The sequence below is a fragment of the Astatotilapia calliptera genome, chromosome 23, assembly GCF_900246225.1.
Source record: "Astatotilapia calliptera chromosome 23, fAstCal1.2, whole genome shotgun sequence".
NCBI classification, from domain to species: Eukaryota; Metazoa; Chordata; class Actinopteri; order Cichliformes; family Cichlidae; genus Astatotilapia; species Astatotilapia calliptera.
This window is the reverse complement of record NC_039323.1, coordinates 3,480,092-3,496,635: the sequence shown is the minus strand read 5'-3', so window position 1 is coordinate 3,496,635 and position 16,544 is coordinate 3,480,092. Positions and strand designations below refer to the sequence as shown.

Below are 16,544 nucleotides of genomic sequence, written 5' to 3'. Positions count from 1 at the left end.
CTCACAGCATGGCTGTTTTTCATCACGGCCCTGGCTAATAACTCATAAGGTTGCTTCAGCACTGTAAAGAAGCAGTGTGTGCCAAACCAAGGACAGACTGAGTCTGGGTTATGTCTATTGAAGGTTAAGTAGGGGTGTGTTTTAATCTATTTATGGCTAATTATATCTCTGTGTGGGTCAGGTTTGTGTGCGGGTGTGTAAGAGAACAGTTCGTTTGCAGGGGTTTAAAAAGCTGGCAGGAACGTTAAGTTTAGATGTTTCTGTTTTTGAGCATGCACACAGTTTCGGGTGTTTTCATTTGGCCCGTCGCACTTGGAAACATGCTTGGCAACCAATTTCTTCGTAATGCTTTGCTCGTTGGACTGTGGCAAATTGAAAACTGTTTGATTTCATGTTCGTGTTTTTAATTATTTCTCCACGTTGGTCTCTTGCTTCTCTTGCCTTCACTCACCTATCCTGCTTTTTTTGTTTCCTCTTTCAACATGGTTCTCAGTAGCTCTTCTCTAACGTTTTTCTCTCTATGTTTTTGCAGGCCTCATCGCAGCAGCTGAAATTCACGACCTCTGATTCCTGTGACAGGATCAAGGATGAGTTCCAGTTTCTTCAAGCACAATACCACAGGTGAAAACACTGCTGCATGCAAACAAAATTGAAAAGCTGTACATATGACAGCCTGTTAAGTGCAGCTCTTTTTAATAAGGAATATATCCCCAGGCTGTACATGTGTATTTTCAGGATTTCTGTTTATTGAACATACTGTGTTTGTGTACCAGTAGCCGGTATGTTAAACATAAACTGAGCTGTGTTGTGGCAACAAAAACCTACCATTTCTTGGTCAGAATGGCTTTTAATGCGGATGTATGTCCTTTTTTCTTTTTTTAAACACTTTGTTTTACATCAATAATCACTAACAGTAACACTTGGAAACTGCCTGACTCTACAGCTAGCTAAAACTCAGGGACAGCGAAGTAGTTTATATTTGTGAGCATATTCAGACAACATTTACTGTCTTAATATTAAATAAATTCAGATAATAATAGTGATAATTAATTTTATAGGAATTGTAAAGAAGTAGCAAACAGAGGGTTTGCTGATGGTTCACGTCCTCTTAATTAAATTTAATCGAATACAAAGAAGAGAGTCTTGAGTTCAATTCCACCATCAGGCCGGGGTCTTTCTGTGTGGAGTTTGCATGTTCTCCCCGTGTTTGCGTGGGTTCTCTCCGGGTACTCCGGCTTCCTCCCACCGTCCAAAGACATGCAGCTTGTGGGGATAGGTTAATTGGATAATCCAAATTGCCACTAGGTGTGAATGTGCGAGTGAATGTGAGTGCGAATGGTTGTCTGTCCCTGTGTGTGTTGGCCCTGCGACAGACTGGCGACCTGTCCAGGGTGTACCCCGCCTCTCGCCCCATGACAGCTGGGATAGGCTCCAGCGCCCCCCGCGACCCTGAAAAGGATAAGCGGAAGCGAATGGATGGATGGATGAATACAAAGAATTAACAAAATATGATAACAGTGCCAGGGTTAAGTCTGTATTTTCACTTTAAAAAAACAACAAATGGTATCATTGTTTGCAGGATACCTTCAAGAATTTAAATAAAAATCATTAGACTTTTAAGATGAATGTTTGCAGCCAAGCACAGTGTGAACTCGAAGAGAACTGTTCTGTGGTAAGAAAAAAATGGAGATGTGTGCCTTTGTTTCAGTAGTATCTCAGCTCTATTGCCATACTGCACACTAAGGAAGCCTTTATTGACTCATACCTAAATCAATCTCGTTTACCCTCGGCTATTGATCTTCCTTTACTGCTTAAATACCGCTACAGCTCCAGAAGTCTGAGGTGCTTCCAAATTCCGACCTTCACTGATCTGTTTGATAGCTGTTGTAAAGAGGAGGGATGCCACGGGGTCTGCATCAAGAAATCCACTCTTTGTGCGAGTGGAGTCTTTGAAGCCTGTCTTCCTTCCTGAGGAGGTTGGTTTGTTCCTCTGTACCTGTACTCCCAGAACCTTCCAGAGGCTTGCCTCAGCCGGTTACAGACACAGGCAAAGGCAGATGAAAGAGTAACACATTGTGTGTAAAATCCTTGCTCTGGTCTGATCGCTTTTGTTTGTAGGGGATTCTAAAGCTGCAGTAATGCCCTGTGCGTCTTTTTCCTCGACTTTGGTTTTTGTAATTCCCACAACAGTGAGCAGCACCATTTAACCCCCTTCAGAGAGTCACGGCGCAGTTGAAAGAATGCCTTTTTTGTCTGAGCATACAGAACATGCATACAGTTCCTATTGACTCAGGAGGGGAGCTAGGATTGGGTGGGGGGGCTTGGGAGCCATAGACGAGGCTTTGTAGTATTCTGCTGAGCTGCGTGTGTCTGTTGCTGAAGACTTTAAAAGGCAAATGTACCGCAGGCGTTCCCCCGGGTATAGTACCGAGCATTGTAGCTGTCGCTGTCTTCTTCTTCCCACCCGACAGCCCACCCTCCTTCCCCCGTCTCTTCTCCCCTCCCCTCGTTCACATGCATAAATAGATCAGGGAATACATAAATCAAAATAAAGATGACAGCAGGAGCGATTTAGAGGCGGAAGAATCGGCAATAAAACTCCATCAAAGTGTCGTTTGAGAACAGTGGCGCAGGCCCGGGGGCTGCTGAGCACCAATCAGAGGAGGCACGGAGCCAATCCCAGGTAGGCTGGCAGCGGGGACGCCTGTTGTCATGACAACCCACCATACAGCCTACGCATGTACACAGGGATGGTGCTAAGGGTTTTATGTAAGTGGGAAGGGGAACATTTTGGGCGAGTGGAGGCTGCTCGTACGAAAACAGGATTAAGGATTAAAATCACCAGCCCAAAGAAAAAAAACCCTTCACACATGTCAGTGTTATCAGGTTGGACATCTGTTGCTTACCAAGGTGTGAGCAGTCATAACCAGATATCCTTAGCTTGGAGCAGCCAACAAGTGCACATCTTTATTTTGCTTGGTTGCATTTTGGCTGCAACTGTTCTCAATTTCTTCGTATCGATAAAAAGAGTTGGATGGTTGATACGATAAATGTTGAGTGTTATTGCTGCAGAGTGGATTTTCTTTTAAAGCGGGTCACTGTTTACTTGTTTTATACACGTGTGGATTCTTGAGAAACATTGTCATGCACGAAGATGACATCCTTGTTTTCAGCAGCAAGAACCAATCATTACATGAGTTTAAATATTATGGCAAATAAATAATAAAAATAAAGGGCATTAAAAATGTTACTGATATGAAGACCTCAAAGCTGATACTGGGAGGCTGGTTGGATTTTTTTTTAAAAAAAGGAAACCTCAGGCATGACAAATGTCAAACTAAAGGTAATAAATGGAAGAACGAAGAAGTAGCCAAAAGGAGAAGCTAAAACTTCAGAACAACACAGAGACGTGGAGAAAGACAGAGGCAGTAACCCAGACAGGAAAACAGCCAAGCAACTCAGATGAACTGACAAGTAAAGGAGGAAGAGACCATCTATAAATACACAGAGAAGACTAATTGGGAAAGAAGACTCAGGTGAATCTAATGAGGGCAGAGCAGACGAGGGGAAAATGCTAACACAGTAAGGCAAACCAGCACACAAGACACACAAGGTGACTTATTAACAAAAAAGCAGGAAGTAACAGGGTTACAGAGTTGTTAACAGAGTTCAGAGTGACAGAAAATACACATATAAAAGGAAGGGAGACAGAAAAGGAAACACAGGAGACAGAGCGGGGGGAAAAAGGTAAACTGTTTGGCTGTTAGCGTTTACATTAGGAACAGCTGCTGTGAGAGCACCGTGAGAGCTGAGATAAGACAGAAGAGGATGTTTCTATCTACTTACAAACACAGATATCCCATCATCAGTTACAATTGTGCGAAAAAAACTAAATAAAAATTTTCATTCCAGAAGGTAAACTTTAATATTTTTTTTTTAACGTTTTAGTTTTGATGATTATGTTCTTATAGCTCATGAAAATGAGAAATCCAGTTGAATAATGTTCAATTTCACTTATACACTCAGTACTTGGGGGTCCTTTACTGCAAATTATTGCATTAATGCGGCTTGGCGTGGAGGTGGTCAGCTTGTGGCACTGCCAAACTTTTATAGAAGCTTTGATAGTAGCCTTCATCTCATCTGTATTCTTGGATCAATTGTTTCTAGTTTTCCTCTTGACAATGGATTTTCAATGTGCTTCAGGTCAGCGGACATGGCTAGCCAATCACAAACCTCTGCAAAATAATGTTTGCTGACCATTAATAATATGTTCAGCAAATGTTTTGGCATGGATGCAGTTGCTAAGGTCTGCTGAAAAAGAAAAGCAGCATCTTCATAACGTTTGCCAACACATGGAAGGATAAAGTGCTTTGAAATCTCCTAGTAGATGGCTGTATTGACTTTGGATTTGATAAAACACAGTGAGCCAATCACCAGCAGATGACATGGCATCTTAAATTTTCACAGACTGTGGAAACATCACACTGGACATCAAAATCCAACCTTACTTTCTGTGCCTCTGCACTCTTTTTCTATTCCTTATGACCTTGATTTCCAATGAAATGATACATTGGATCTGTCCAGTTCCTTTTCTCCTTAGCCCAGATAAGAACTTGCAACATTGCATCTGGTTCAGGAGTGGCTTGATATTAGAAATGTACTAGTTGAAGTTCCTTTCCTGAACATTTCTGTGGGTGGTGGCTGATGATGCAATGACACCCGCCTCAGGTACTCCTTGTGAAACTCTTACAAGTTCTTGAATCAACTTTCCTTCACAGTCCACTCAAGGTTGCAGCCGTCCTTGTTTCTTTTTCTGCTTTGCTTTTCCTTTCTAGTCAGCTCTCCATTAACATGCTTAAATCCACTTTTCAGTAATGACCTTCTGTGGCTGTGGGATTCACGATTGTCATCTGGATAAGAGTCAAGTCAGCAGTTTTTTTCCGCAATTGTGGTTGTGTTTAATGAACTAGACTGAAGGGGCCTCTTCCAGTGCTGCTTTTATCTGAACAATGTGTTTGTTTTTGTTCACCCTGGCCTTTTGTAAATTGTACCTACTGGTAGGATGTTTTTTTGGTGCACGTTTTTTCTTCTGTCTGCCAATGGTGGATGGATCAGCATTGGTCTTATTCGCCTTTCCTTAACACCTCTGTCTTCTGCTGCCTGAGGCACTCTCACTGCTTAGCAGCAATCCTTGCAGTTCACTCTAGGAGGGCATCTTACTATTCATGACTGCTCCACACGTCCTGGATAGTGGTATAGACATGAATCTTTGTTCCCTCTTCTGGGTTTTTTTTCTGGAAGATCCTTGGAGTCTTGGACTTTGGGTGAATTCCATAGAATTGAGAAAGCTTCTCAGCACCTGTTTCATCCACTGAGTTTGTGGCTTTCCTTGCCTTGTCATCAAGCCTTATTTGTTTAGTCTTTTTACAATTGTGCAGTCATGAAATTCAATCTGAGGACTCTGGAGACTGAGATGTAGCTCTTGGTTGATGAGTTAATAAATTTATTTTGATTAGCAGCACCTGGCTGCTACTTAACCTCCTACTTCCTATAGAAGCAGTAAGGAGTTCACAGCCCTGCATAGTACTGTGAAAACTTGCTTTTTCTATTGCCAAAAGCATTCACTTTTCTGCTTTCACGCATATGAACTTCAGTGACATCCCGTTTTTTAATCCATAGGATTTAATATGATGTCAGCCCACCCTTTGGAACTATAACAGCTTCTGCTCTTCTGGGAAGGCTTTCCACAAGGTTTAGAATTGCGTTTATGGGAATTTCTTTTCTTTTTTTTAACCATTCTTCCAGTAACGCATTTATGAGGTCAGACACTAATGTTGGGCGAGAAGGCCTGGCTCACAGTCTCTGCTCTAAATCATCCAAATCAGGTTTCGTACTCTGTGAAGATCAGTCAAGTTCTTCCAAGCCAAACTCGCTCAACCATGTCTTCATGGATCTTGCCTTGTGCGCTCGTCTGCAGCCACGTTGGAACAATAAAGGGGCATCCCCAAACTGTTCCCACGAAGTTGGAAGCATGAAATTGTCCAAAATGTCTTGGGATGCTGAAGCATTAAGAGTTCCTTTTATTAATTAAGGGGTTGAGCCCACCTCCTGAAATACAACCCCTTCCATAATTCCCTCAGCTGCTGTGGAAATCCGTTCCATGAAACTCCCTGCGAACTGTTCTTGAGCTAATCTGAAGGCCGCGTAAAGTTTAGAGGTCTGTAGCGATTGACTCTCCAGAAAGTTGGCGTGCACTGTGCACTGTGCTGTGCCCAACATCTGCTGACCCCGCTCTGTAACTTTACATGGACCTTCCACTTCATGTCTGAGTTGCTGTCATTCCCAGTCGCATTCACTTTGTTATAATACCTCTAACGGCTGACTGTAGAATATTTAGTACCATGGAAATTTCTTGACTGGATTTGTGGTGGCATCCTATCACAAACCAGTCTTGAATACTTTTTCATTATATTGTGGTTTTTGTATTTAAAGTCAGGGCAAGGGTGGAGGCTCTAGCTGCAGTCTACACTGCAGTAGCTACAGTAAGTATAGAAAAAGCAGCACAATTCTGTGTGTATGAGTAAGCTTACATTATTGCCTGTGTGTAACACGGTGTTCAGTCTGCCAGTTAAGACTAACAGCGACAAAGACTGAGCCATCGCTCGCTATAATCGAGCTGTCATTCCTGCAGACAGCTGCGAAGAACAACCCTGCATAAATATACACACACCATCAAACAGGTTACAGACTTATCCTAAATCTGAACCTATCTAGCATGTGTGTCTGCATATTTTGATGAGTCTTACCCACGCTTCACATCGGATGATTCCGCCTGTGACTGACACGCTATAAAAGGCTGCTTCAATCAAAATCACAGAGGGGCTCTTTTTTTTCCACCTCTGTCGTTTTTATTTGACAATCAGGCTGACTTGTTGATGCATCCTCCTTTGTCCTGTCGCCTCGCGTGACATCAACGCTGACATGATTACAGCTAATGGCTGTCGCAGGGAAAGGGTCGCAGAGAACGCGTCAACACTATATTTAGACTTTTTGCTTCGCTGCCTCTTCTTTGATTTAGTGAGCAGACATTTTGGCTCGGCTCGTCTCTGGAGTTCAGAGGGAGTTTGACCTCCTCCTGTCAATCGACACATGTCAGGTGTGGCGAACACGCTGCCACTGACCTAATAAAGGCGAGGATGATGATGATGATGGTGCTAATGATGATGATGCAGTTGGCAGCGATGATATAGATGAAAATGGTGGCGGGGGATGATGAGAACGGAGGTGGTGCTGCTGCTGCTGCTGATGATGATGGTGGCGGTTGAAGCAATGATGAAAGTGATGACAGTGCTGCCGGTGAAAGTGGAGGTAATGATGATGAAGGGGGGTAGAAGTCACCTGGTGTCAGCACTTTTAGAAGGAAGACTGTCGAGCTGAATAACAAGGTCTGACTCTGTCCTCCTCTCCCCTCCCTCTCTCTCCAGTTTGAAGCTCGAGTGTGACAAGTTGGCCAGTGAGAAGTCAGAGATGCAGCGCCATTATATCATGGTGAGTTAAGCTGTGTGTGCTGCGCATCAGAGCTGATGGTTGACACAAAATGCCATCTTTTCACTGTTTTTAACTAATGTAGATTTTTGTTGTTGTGCAACTTCTTTGTATTTTCACTCTACCTCCTCCATACCCTTCATCATCTTCCCTTTTGCACAGCAAGTCATTTTCATAGATTTTCTTAAAATTGCTTGCAAATGATTTCAGTTAGCAAAGAAGTGACGCCGTCGTTGTGCTTCTCTTGAAAAATGTTTCCTTTGTTTGGGAATCTGACAGTTACATTATTAATTTTCCAAACTCATCTAAACAGTCTAACAACTCCCTTAATTAGATTCTTCTTCGAAGAAAACGGACGGCATCAGTTGTTTCAGCAAATGCCCTGAAAAAGCATGCCTTAATGATCAAGCGACATGTCCCTTTAGTGTTTGCTGGAACAAAGGCTGTTGTCTGTCAGCGAACAAAGAAGGAAGTTGGGTGATGTTATTACAGAGCCGCGAAGCCTGCAGCAGGAGGAGATTGGACTAAGTGAGCAAACAAAACTTTTGCCGTGCTAATGGATCGTAAAATGTAATTTTTTCCAGCCGTGATTTGCACAATTTTGGCACAGACAGATAACGCCATCCTTCAAATTAGGATATCATATCTGGAAAAAACATTTTCTTTTAGTTCAGTTTGAAGGACATGTTGGTGAAACCCTAAAGTGCGCAGTGCAATCAAATCCAGTTGCTGACTGGTGTTGATTGTAGCCCCGTTAGACTTGAAATCTCAACACGTAACATGATTGAAATGATGGTATCATGTTCCCTAAAAACAAAACCTGAACTGAAATAAACCAGAATTTTTCATGCTTTGTTCCCTTTTGCTTCTGTAGTTAATGTATGTGTTACTCGCCTCCCCCAGCCCCCTTCATTTCCTCTTTTTTCCCCCCCATCTCTCTGTCTCTGTCCACACATTCACATCCACACACAAACATGCACACACAGATGTGGTTGCCTGCTCTCTGCTCCACCTCGGGGCTAATCTCATTGTTGCTGGCCGTAGCTGTGTAGCCGTCTGATGTTTTGCCTCTAATTGATCCTCTGACTGGCTTTAATCTCATCTCATCTGCGCTGCCGCACTGCTCTCTCCACCATCAGCAGGGCAGCAGACACATACAAACACACAATTCCTCTGTGTATCTTTCAGGCAGACATGTGTACACACAGTTTCTCACACACACACACACACACACACACACACACACACACACACACACACACACACACACACTCGGGCATTGTCGTCCTTGTGCACATAAGCACACACCCACTGAAACAAGAGCACAGTCGTGTAAAACAGATTTAATGAAAAACCGATGCCACGAATTTCAGAAATAAATGGAAACTCTTACTAAAGTGTGTTGCAGAATCCATCAAATTCTGATTTGTGTGTTTTTTCTTTGTGTAATTGCAGTGATTTATCCAGATTATAGGTAATAGTTGATTTAAGCATTTAAATGTTTTGAAGAAACGCAGCTGCACAAATTAATAAGGGACATGATGACTTTTATAGTCAGAAAAATGTTCTACAGACTGTTTAGTAGCCTGCAGGCTGATATTATCAGCACAAAGTTTTCATTAGGGTTTGGTATTTTTCTGATCAGCTTGTGAGGCACTACAAAGTGATATACAACTTTCAGCTGCTCTGTTTTTTGGCAACGTTAACCAAAGCATCTCTTTTTTTCTTTTTAAGAGTGCTCCTTTGCCTCCAGTTCACTCAGTGACTCTGTGATGCATGTGCTAAATCAATTTAAGGGACACTTTAAAAGACAGAAACCAGACAAGGCTGCATACATGCAATGGGTAATTCAAAGGCTGATGGAGGCAAAGCTCAGTTTGAGTGTTCTGTGTAGTTTCTATCCCCTTAAATGTTGTGGTCCTGCTTTTAAATGACTAAGGGACAGATCATTATCTCTTAGGACCACTTCAAAGTCCTATATTGTACCAAGTTTTAACAAGATAATGTAAGTCTTTAATGTCCCAGCATTGTGTCTATTTCTAAACAGATGGTTGTTCCTGCTTTTACTGAAGTTACTGAACCTTTCTTGCTTAACAACAGTCAGCTTTGGTACAAGTTAGCAGCTTGGTGCTACATTACATTACATAGCCAGGCTTGAAAACCCCTAAAACTCTAGTTTAAGAAAATGGGTATCACAGCAGTGGTTATCAGCTTCCATTGTTAAGCTAGACTTTCTTTATCAGATTCTGTCTGCAATATAATAGTATCAGAGTGTATATTTGACTCTTCTGCACAAAATTGATTAACTGAGTGCTTCTTACATTTGTTAAGAAGACCAGATCATATGTTTCTTATATGTTGAATATAAGCACAAGGGAACACTGGTGCTACAAGAAAGGAAAGCTAGCAGAAAGTTTAGCTTTCTGTCTTTCATTTTTTCTAATGTGATAGCTGCACTTTGGACATCTTAAATCTTAAAACAGAAACACACTGATTCAGGATACTCGAGTGGGTTGGTCTTTACTGCAGTTTCAATGATATATCAGTGCAGGAGCTCAGAGATTCCCAGATTACACATCAAGAGATGTCAGACGTTCTGAAGCAAACTTTGCTTCCCATTTCCACATCTTCTACTTCTTCTGACTTGATGCATCTATCGTTCAGAACAATACTGCAGCCAGGAGGGAAAACTGGGCTGGAGCCAGTCCCAGCAGACACTGGTCAAAAGGCAAGGTTCACTCTGGATGGTTTGCAACCACATGAACTTCCCTATCTTACATGTGGCGAATCAAGAATCAACAGGAAACTTAACATTCCTGCCTTTGGATCGTGTGAAGACGCCAACAAGTTACTCAGGTGAAGCTGCTAAAATTGGCCAAAACAAAACTGATAAATTGGTTTGCTTAGATTTGGTAATAGGTGGTGCTTTTCCCCATTTTGATGTTACAAGAGGGGAATGATCTTTTCTCTATTTGGTAGGTAGGGCTGTGCGATATGACCAAAATCTCATATCCCGATATAAGAATTCTATCGTCCTGATAATGATATAAATCACAAAATTTTAACATTTTCTGTAAATTCTGTGAATCTCGGGCAGCTCGACTTGCGGGAAGTGTTTCCAGCTGCGCGTCATGTAGCTGGAGTCGAGTGTTTTAACTGATGCATGAAACGATAGATTTTTAGACATAAGTTGTAACAGCCGCCGTTTTCTTTGTGAGTATTTATTACACAGCGTGCTGCGGGGGAAAGCCTGTTCTAACGTTTGAGTCTAAGGTTTATTTTTTAGCACCTGGCGGCTCTTTTTTAATTCTCATCCATAAATAATCTGCTCTTTCACGTGATTTAGTTTATTTTGAAAAGTCTCAATAGGATCTTGAGCTTTATTGTGAAAGGTTTATGTGGAACATAAACAAGCGGACACGCGATGCTGTTACCGTCGTTGTTGCTAACCACAACGCATAAAAACAGGCGCTTGTCCGTCCGTAGTGTGGTTATATTAAATATAAGAGAAAGAGAGAACTTTAAGAAATTAATATAAACACTACAGTGACCAAAACAATGAAAAAATATTGCAGTAAACAATGAATTTTGCGACACCACGAAACAAACAATAGCATAAAATGTTTATGTTTATATCAAACAGCCCTATTGGTAGGTGTAATTATTTTGCAAAAGCCATGGAAGCATTGATTTTGCAAAATAAGCCCCATTTAAAACTTTGCAGTGATGTTATGTGATACTATGTAAAAACTGGGATAAGACTTTCCAGGGAAACATTGGAAAAATAGAACAAATAGTTGAGTAAGATCCCTGGCTTCTCTCTCTCACCTCTGCAAGGCATGAAGCGGGTGTGAATGTCGGCTTTAGAACATTAAAGATAGAGTGTGTGTGTGTGTGTGTGTGTGTGTGTGTGTGTGTGTGTGTGTGTGTGTGTGTGTGTGTGTGTGTGTGTCACCCACTATCAAATGTCAGGAAGGATGCGGGTGAAAGGGGTTTCTAACGCTATCTGACCATCAGACATGCAATTCAGACAGAGCGTAAATCCTGCTTAACCTCACATGTCTAACTTTAGTGAGGAGGAGAATATGAGGCAGCTTTTTCTTCAGCCTGCATCTTATAGCTATCGTGCTGGAAAACAGTGAGACAGGAAATGCGCAGCTGAATGAAACATGGACACTTTTAAGAGAAAATGCCAGACAAGTAGCACTTTGCAGTGTTTCCAGAGTCTGCTGAGGAGTTCTGATTCTTCGTTACAAGGTCTTTCATTTTTATTTGAAACTCAAGCTTCATATATAAAATGTGAGGGGCATAAAAGTGCAATCTGCTTGAATCTGAGCAGTTTAAAACCATATATAACAGTGAACGCACCAGTTGTTTTATAAACATGTAATTGGGTCTGGGAAATAAAACAACATTTAAAAAAAAAAAAAAAAAAGGCAGCCAGCAAATAAATAAATAGTTTGCGTCCAACCCTGTTACAGATTTAAAAGAAGAAATAAAATGTTGTCTAGAGATCTGTGACAGTTTTAAAAAAGCCACAGTATTGAGGCTAGCAGGTAGGCCAACTTATCTGCAATCCCAGCTGATCATCTCACACATTCAATTCCACCTCAGCTCCTTCTTTGCTGCATCTAAATTAATCAATATTATATGTGTTCTCCCTATAGATTAAATCCGATCTGTGCCATTTTCCTGCACTTCACTCAGGCAGCAGCCTCATTTCCAGAAGTGAGAACATGGATCACTTTCGCCAGCTGTGCTTTAGACTGGCAGCCACGTTTAATTTCAGTTCAGTTTAATTTAATTTAGAGAGGGCAAAATCAGAAGTCGTCTCAAGGTGTTTCATATTGTAAGGTAAAGATCCTACAGCAATAGAGAGAAAACCCCAACAATCAGCTGACACTTGGTGACAGTGGGAAGGAAAAACACCCTTTTAATGGAAGAAACCTCCAGCGAGCTCAGGCAGGGACAGCCACCTTTAAATACAAAGTGGTGTGCAACACATATTTATAAGAGGTGTGTTTAGAAGAAATAAGCCATCATAGGAAATGTGATGAAAGTTGAAGGCTCCCATTCTACTTATAAGTACCCTCAAAACCACAAGTAAACCAGCAGGCTGAGACTGAAGTGCTATATTGGGGTGATATGGCACTATGAGGTCTTTAAGATAAGATGGGGACTGATTATCCAAAATGTGAGGAGAAGAATTTAAAATTTGACTTTGGATTTAACAATGAAGAAAATCCAATATGGGAGAAATATGCTCCTTCTTCCTAGTCCCTGCCAGTACTCTCGCTTCAGCATTTTAAATGAACTGGAGGTTTCTTAAGGATGTTTTAGGACAACCTGATAATAATGAATTACAATAGTCCAGCCAATAAACTCTAAACTAGTTTTTCACATCACTCTTACACAGGATTGTTCTGCACAAATGCAAGAAAGCAGTCAAGCTAACATGGATGTCTTTGAGAGGAAGCACATACAGGGTTTACACGCAAACTTCACACAGGATCGTCTTACTCTGAGGTGACAGTGCTAACCGCTGCACCATCGATACATGTGAGAAAGGAGAGCAGATGATGCCCTGACCTGATTCTGCCAAAAGTTTCAGAGTTTTTATGTGAAAACGGCTTTAGTGAGGAGTGGGACTACCACGTGCTGCCAGAACAGCTTTGGAGTGTCTTGGCATTTATTTCACAAGCCTCTGGATCTCTACTGGAGGGAAGTAATCATGCTTTTCCAAAAGAATCACATTTTCTTAATTATTTAAAGCATTCTTTACCTTTTTAACTCTTTCCCCCATGACTGCTTTATATCAAAATAACTGGTTGTGCATCAAAAGTTAGTTAGTGAGAGTGATCTCTGCCTGTATAGCTTACTGGAGCAACCCTTGGAAAAAAGGTTTTTATGGGGAAAGAGTTGATGAAGAATTGGCATCACTTGCCAAGACACCACTCCCATCAGTATGGAAAATTTTCATTATAGGATAAAGGTGATGCCTCAGAAGGGATTTGTATTGATTTGCAGTTGCTCTTTCCTGCAAGGGGACACCTGCCCCAAAATAATTACTGGATCTCCTCGTTTGTAGAGGTCAAGCGTTGAGATATTTCCTTCACTTTATCACCCCTCTGTAGATCCGCTGTATTGGATTAACTGAGATAAATTACACGTTTGTTACCATTTGCTTACCATTTGTCTTTTTTAATATGTGCACAGCCCTTATTGGATACATGCTGATGTAATTGTGCAGCCATCTTCACATTCAGCTGAAATAAAACCTGTAAAATTGAATTGTGAATGCAGTATTGCCAAAACAGCCTCCTTCGCCCACTCTGACTCGAACGCACACACAGTCAGCCACGCACACACATACGCGCACTTTCAATCGCACTTCCACTCCATCAGTGGCAGGCCGAGTCTTGTATCCCCACTACGACCTCCCCACTCCTCCTCTAATAGCATATCAGGTTGCCCCACTCCCCCAGCCAGCGGCAGCACCTCCATTTCCCCAGCGCTGTAATTACTTTAGGGAGCTTCCGCGTGGGCACAAGCAGCTACGGAGCTATGTTTTAGTGCGCGTGCATGTGCGTGCGTGCACGTGCATTCACTTACAAGAGAGAGCCAGTGTGAAATTGAACACAAACAACTGTGTGTGCGTGCATATGTGCGTGTGTGTTTGTGTGTGAGTGACAACAAGCGAGAGACAAAAATGTGTGTGTGAGTGAGAGATCTGTGTGTTGTTTGTTTTCCAGTGACAGAGCCAGTCCCCCTGCAGACAGAGTGGGTGATTAACAGGGTTGACGCCTAGAAGGTGGCCCTCTCATTAACACTGAACACACACACACACACAGACACACAACAGAAGCCGTTTCTCTTCTGTCTCTCCTTTTCTCTCGCAGTCTCTCTTCCTCTTTGTGTCTTCTCTTTGCATGTGTGTGTGTGTGAACATGTCTGAAGTGTAGAAGTAAGTAAAGGGACTGTTACCGATCACATCGACTTGTCTGGATAATTAATAATTCTAAATAATAAATGAGGCAGCGTCTCTTGTTCCACGTGCGCACACATGTGGATCCTGCTGCTGTGTGATGATTGCAGAGATTAATGAAACTCATCCTGCACACAAACAGCTGTAAGCGACAAACAGAACTTCAGTACGCCCTTTAAATTAAGCAACTGTTTATATTCTCTGGCAGTTCATACATGCAAATTTCATTTGTATGAGGGAGCTGGCGTGTACATGAGAAGGAGGATAAAATGACAAACTGGCAGATTAATTATGCAAATCAGTTGATCGGTTTATTTTTATGTGCCGTCGTAGCTTCGGTTTCAGCAGCTCATCATTTTACATCAAATAACATCGAACAAAGAACATTGGAGGTTGTTATTAAGCTGTTTACTTAAAAACAAAGGCAAAAATGAAAAGGCGAATAAAGTCTTCCGCAGTGTTTCAAGATTACTGTACCCATGTGAATTCTTGTTCTTATTAATCTGCAGTGTAATGATGCCTTTCGGGAATCATCTCTTGGATTTAAGAAGGCCCGTATAATGTTTTTTATGATCATATTAGCATTCGTTGCTTTTGGTGGAAAAAAGCAACGAAGCAAACTGAAGATGCTTCGAGTGTTCCAGCTGAGAAACAGAATTTTTGTGCGATTTCCGATTGTGGTGCAATCAAAATGCACATTAGCTTCAAACGTGATTTGTCACATGCAGTCAGTTGAGCATGATAAATTGTTAGCATGGAGCTCCTGCACAGACAATTTTTCTGGCAACAGTTCGGTGCCTGTGTTTTTATAGCTTTTTCTTCTTCTTCTTCTCCTCTTCTTTGTGTAGTACTATGAGATGTCCTACGGGCTCAACATTGAGATGCACAAACAGGTAAGTCTGTATTTAGTCTCCTTAAAGTTCGCTCTTTTATTCCCATCACATAGGATGTAAAACTGTTGTATGATCATAAACAGAAGATTGCTTTTGTGAAGAAAATTGAAACACAGGAGGATGCCTTTTCTGCTTGCAGGATGTGATGGATTCAAACTGAGGGGCATGCATGTTTATCAAGTTTCTATTGTACCTCCTGTGTGTATTATGTTGCTTAAGGCTTCCTTTCTAACATGCTTCTATAAACTGAGGTGTCTCCATCGTCATGCAACTACTGCCGAGGGTTATCAGTCTAATGTTTTGTTATTGCTTTTACCAATGTTTAGAATTTTTCTTCCTGTCAGTTAGCTTTGACATGTGGATTTAAATACTACAGGAAAAAATCCAAAGAAGCCAAATCTGAGTGAAAAATGCTTTTGTGCTGTCAGCAGGAAGTAGCTACTTTCCTCTGCATAAATGAATTATTTTATAAACCTGGCTAGCAGCTGTCTGACAGGCAGTGCTCTCTCTATACGTGTTATGGATAAACCTGCGAGAGCCACAAATAAAAGTTGTAGTAATTTCAGAGCAATTTGTTTTAATATTTACAGATGAATCATACATTTACCAATAATCTAGCGTCATTTTGTACTCTGTGATTGAAAAATGTCTCAAGGACTCGCTGTCCTGTATCGTTGCTTGTTGTTCATACTGACGATTCAGCTGGGAGAATTTCCTGGACTTTGAGGTGCCAGTTGGCTAACCTCATCAATGCAGATAAAAAGACTTTTAATACTTACTGAACCTTGAATTATGCACTTCATTACAGGGTTCTTTTTTTCTTTAACCTGGCTCAGATGCATTGGTTGCCAGGGTTGGGAATGTCTCCATAAGTTACCTGTTGCATGTGCCTCACTGATGTTTGACTGGCAGATCCACATTGCTGTATTGTGGTAGCCTTATTATGCTACAGACATGGATACTCAGAGAGCAGCTTAGTGTTTTTGTTTTTTTTTTGATGGGACGGGTGAGTAAACAGTGACAGGTACAAAGATTTACCATACACAGTATAAAAGATGGACTTTGTGCCAACATCTGAAAGTGAAGCTAATGTGGAAGTACTTTAAACTTGCATTTTTTTA

The 16,544-nt window shown here is 41.5% G+C and overlaps 1 protein-coding gene across 2 annotated transcripts in view; it reads left to right on the top strand.

Annotated features, from left to right (window-relative positions):
* The window catches only part of tle5 (TLE family member 5, transcriptional modulator), a 57,472-nt gene that overhangs the window by 27,553 nt on the left and 13,375 nt on the right, over window positions 1-16,544 (top strand). For both annotated transcript variants that reach the window (XM_026157999.1, XM_026157998.1), the window contains exons 2-4: window positions 533-621; window positions 7,485-7,548; window positions 15,379-15,423. In XM_026157999.1, coding sequence (XP_026013784.1) covers window positions 533-621; window positions 7,485-7,548; window positions 15,379-15,423 — 198 coding nt within the window. The remainder of the gene's footprint in view (window positions 1-532; window positions 622-7,484; window positions 7,549-15,378; window positions 15,424-16,544) is intronic.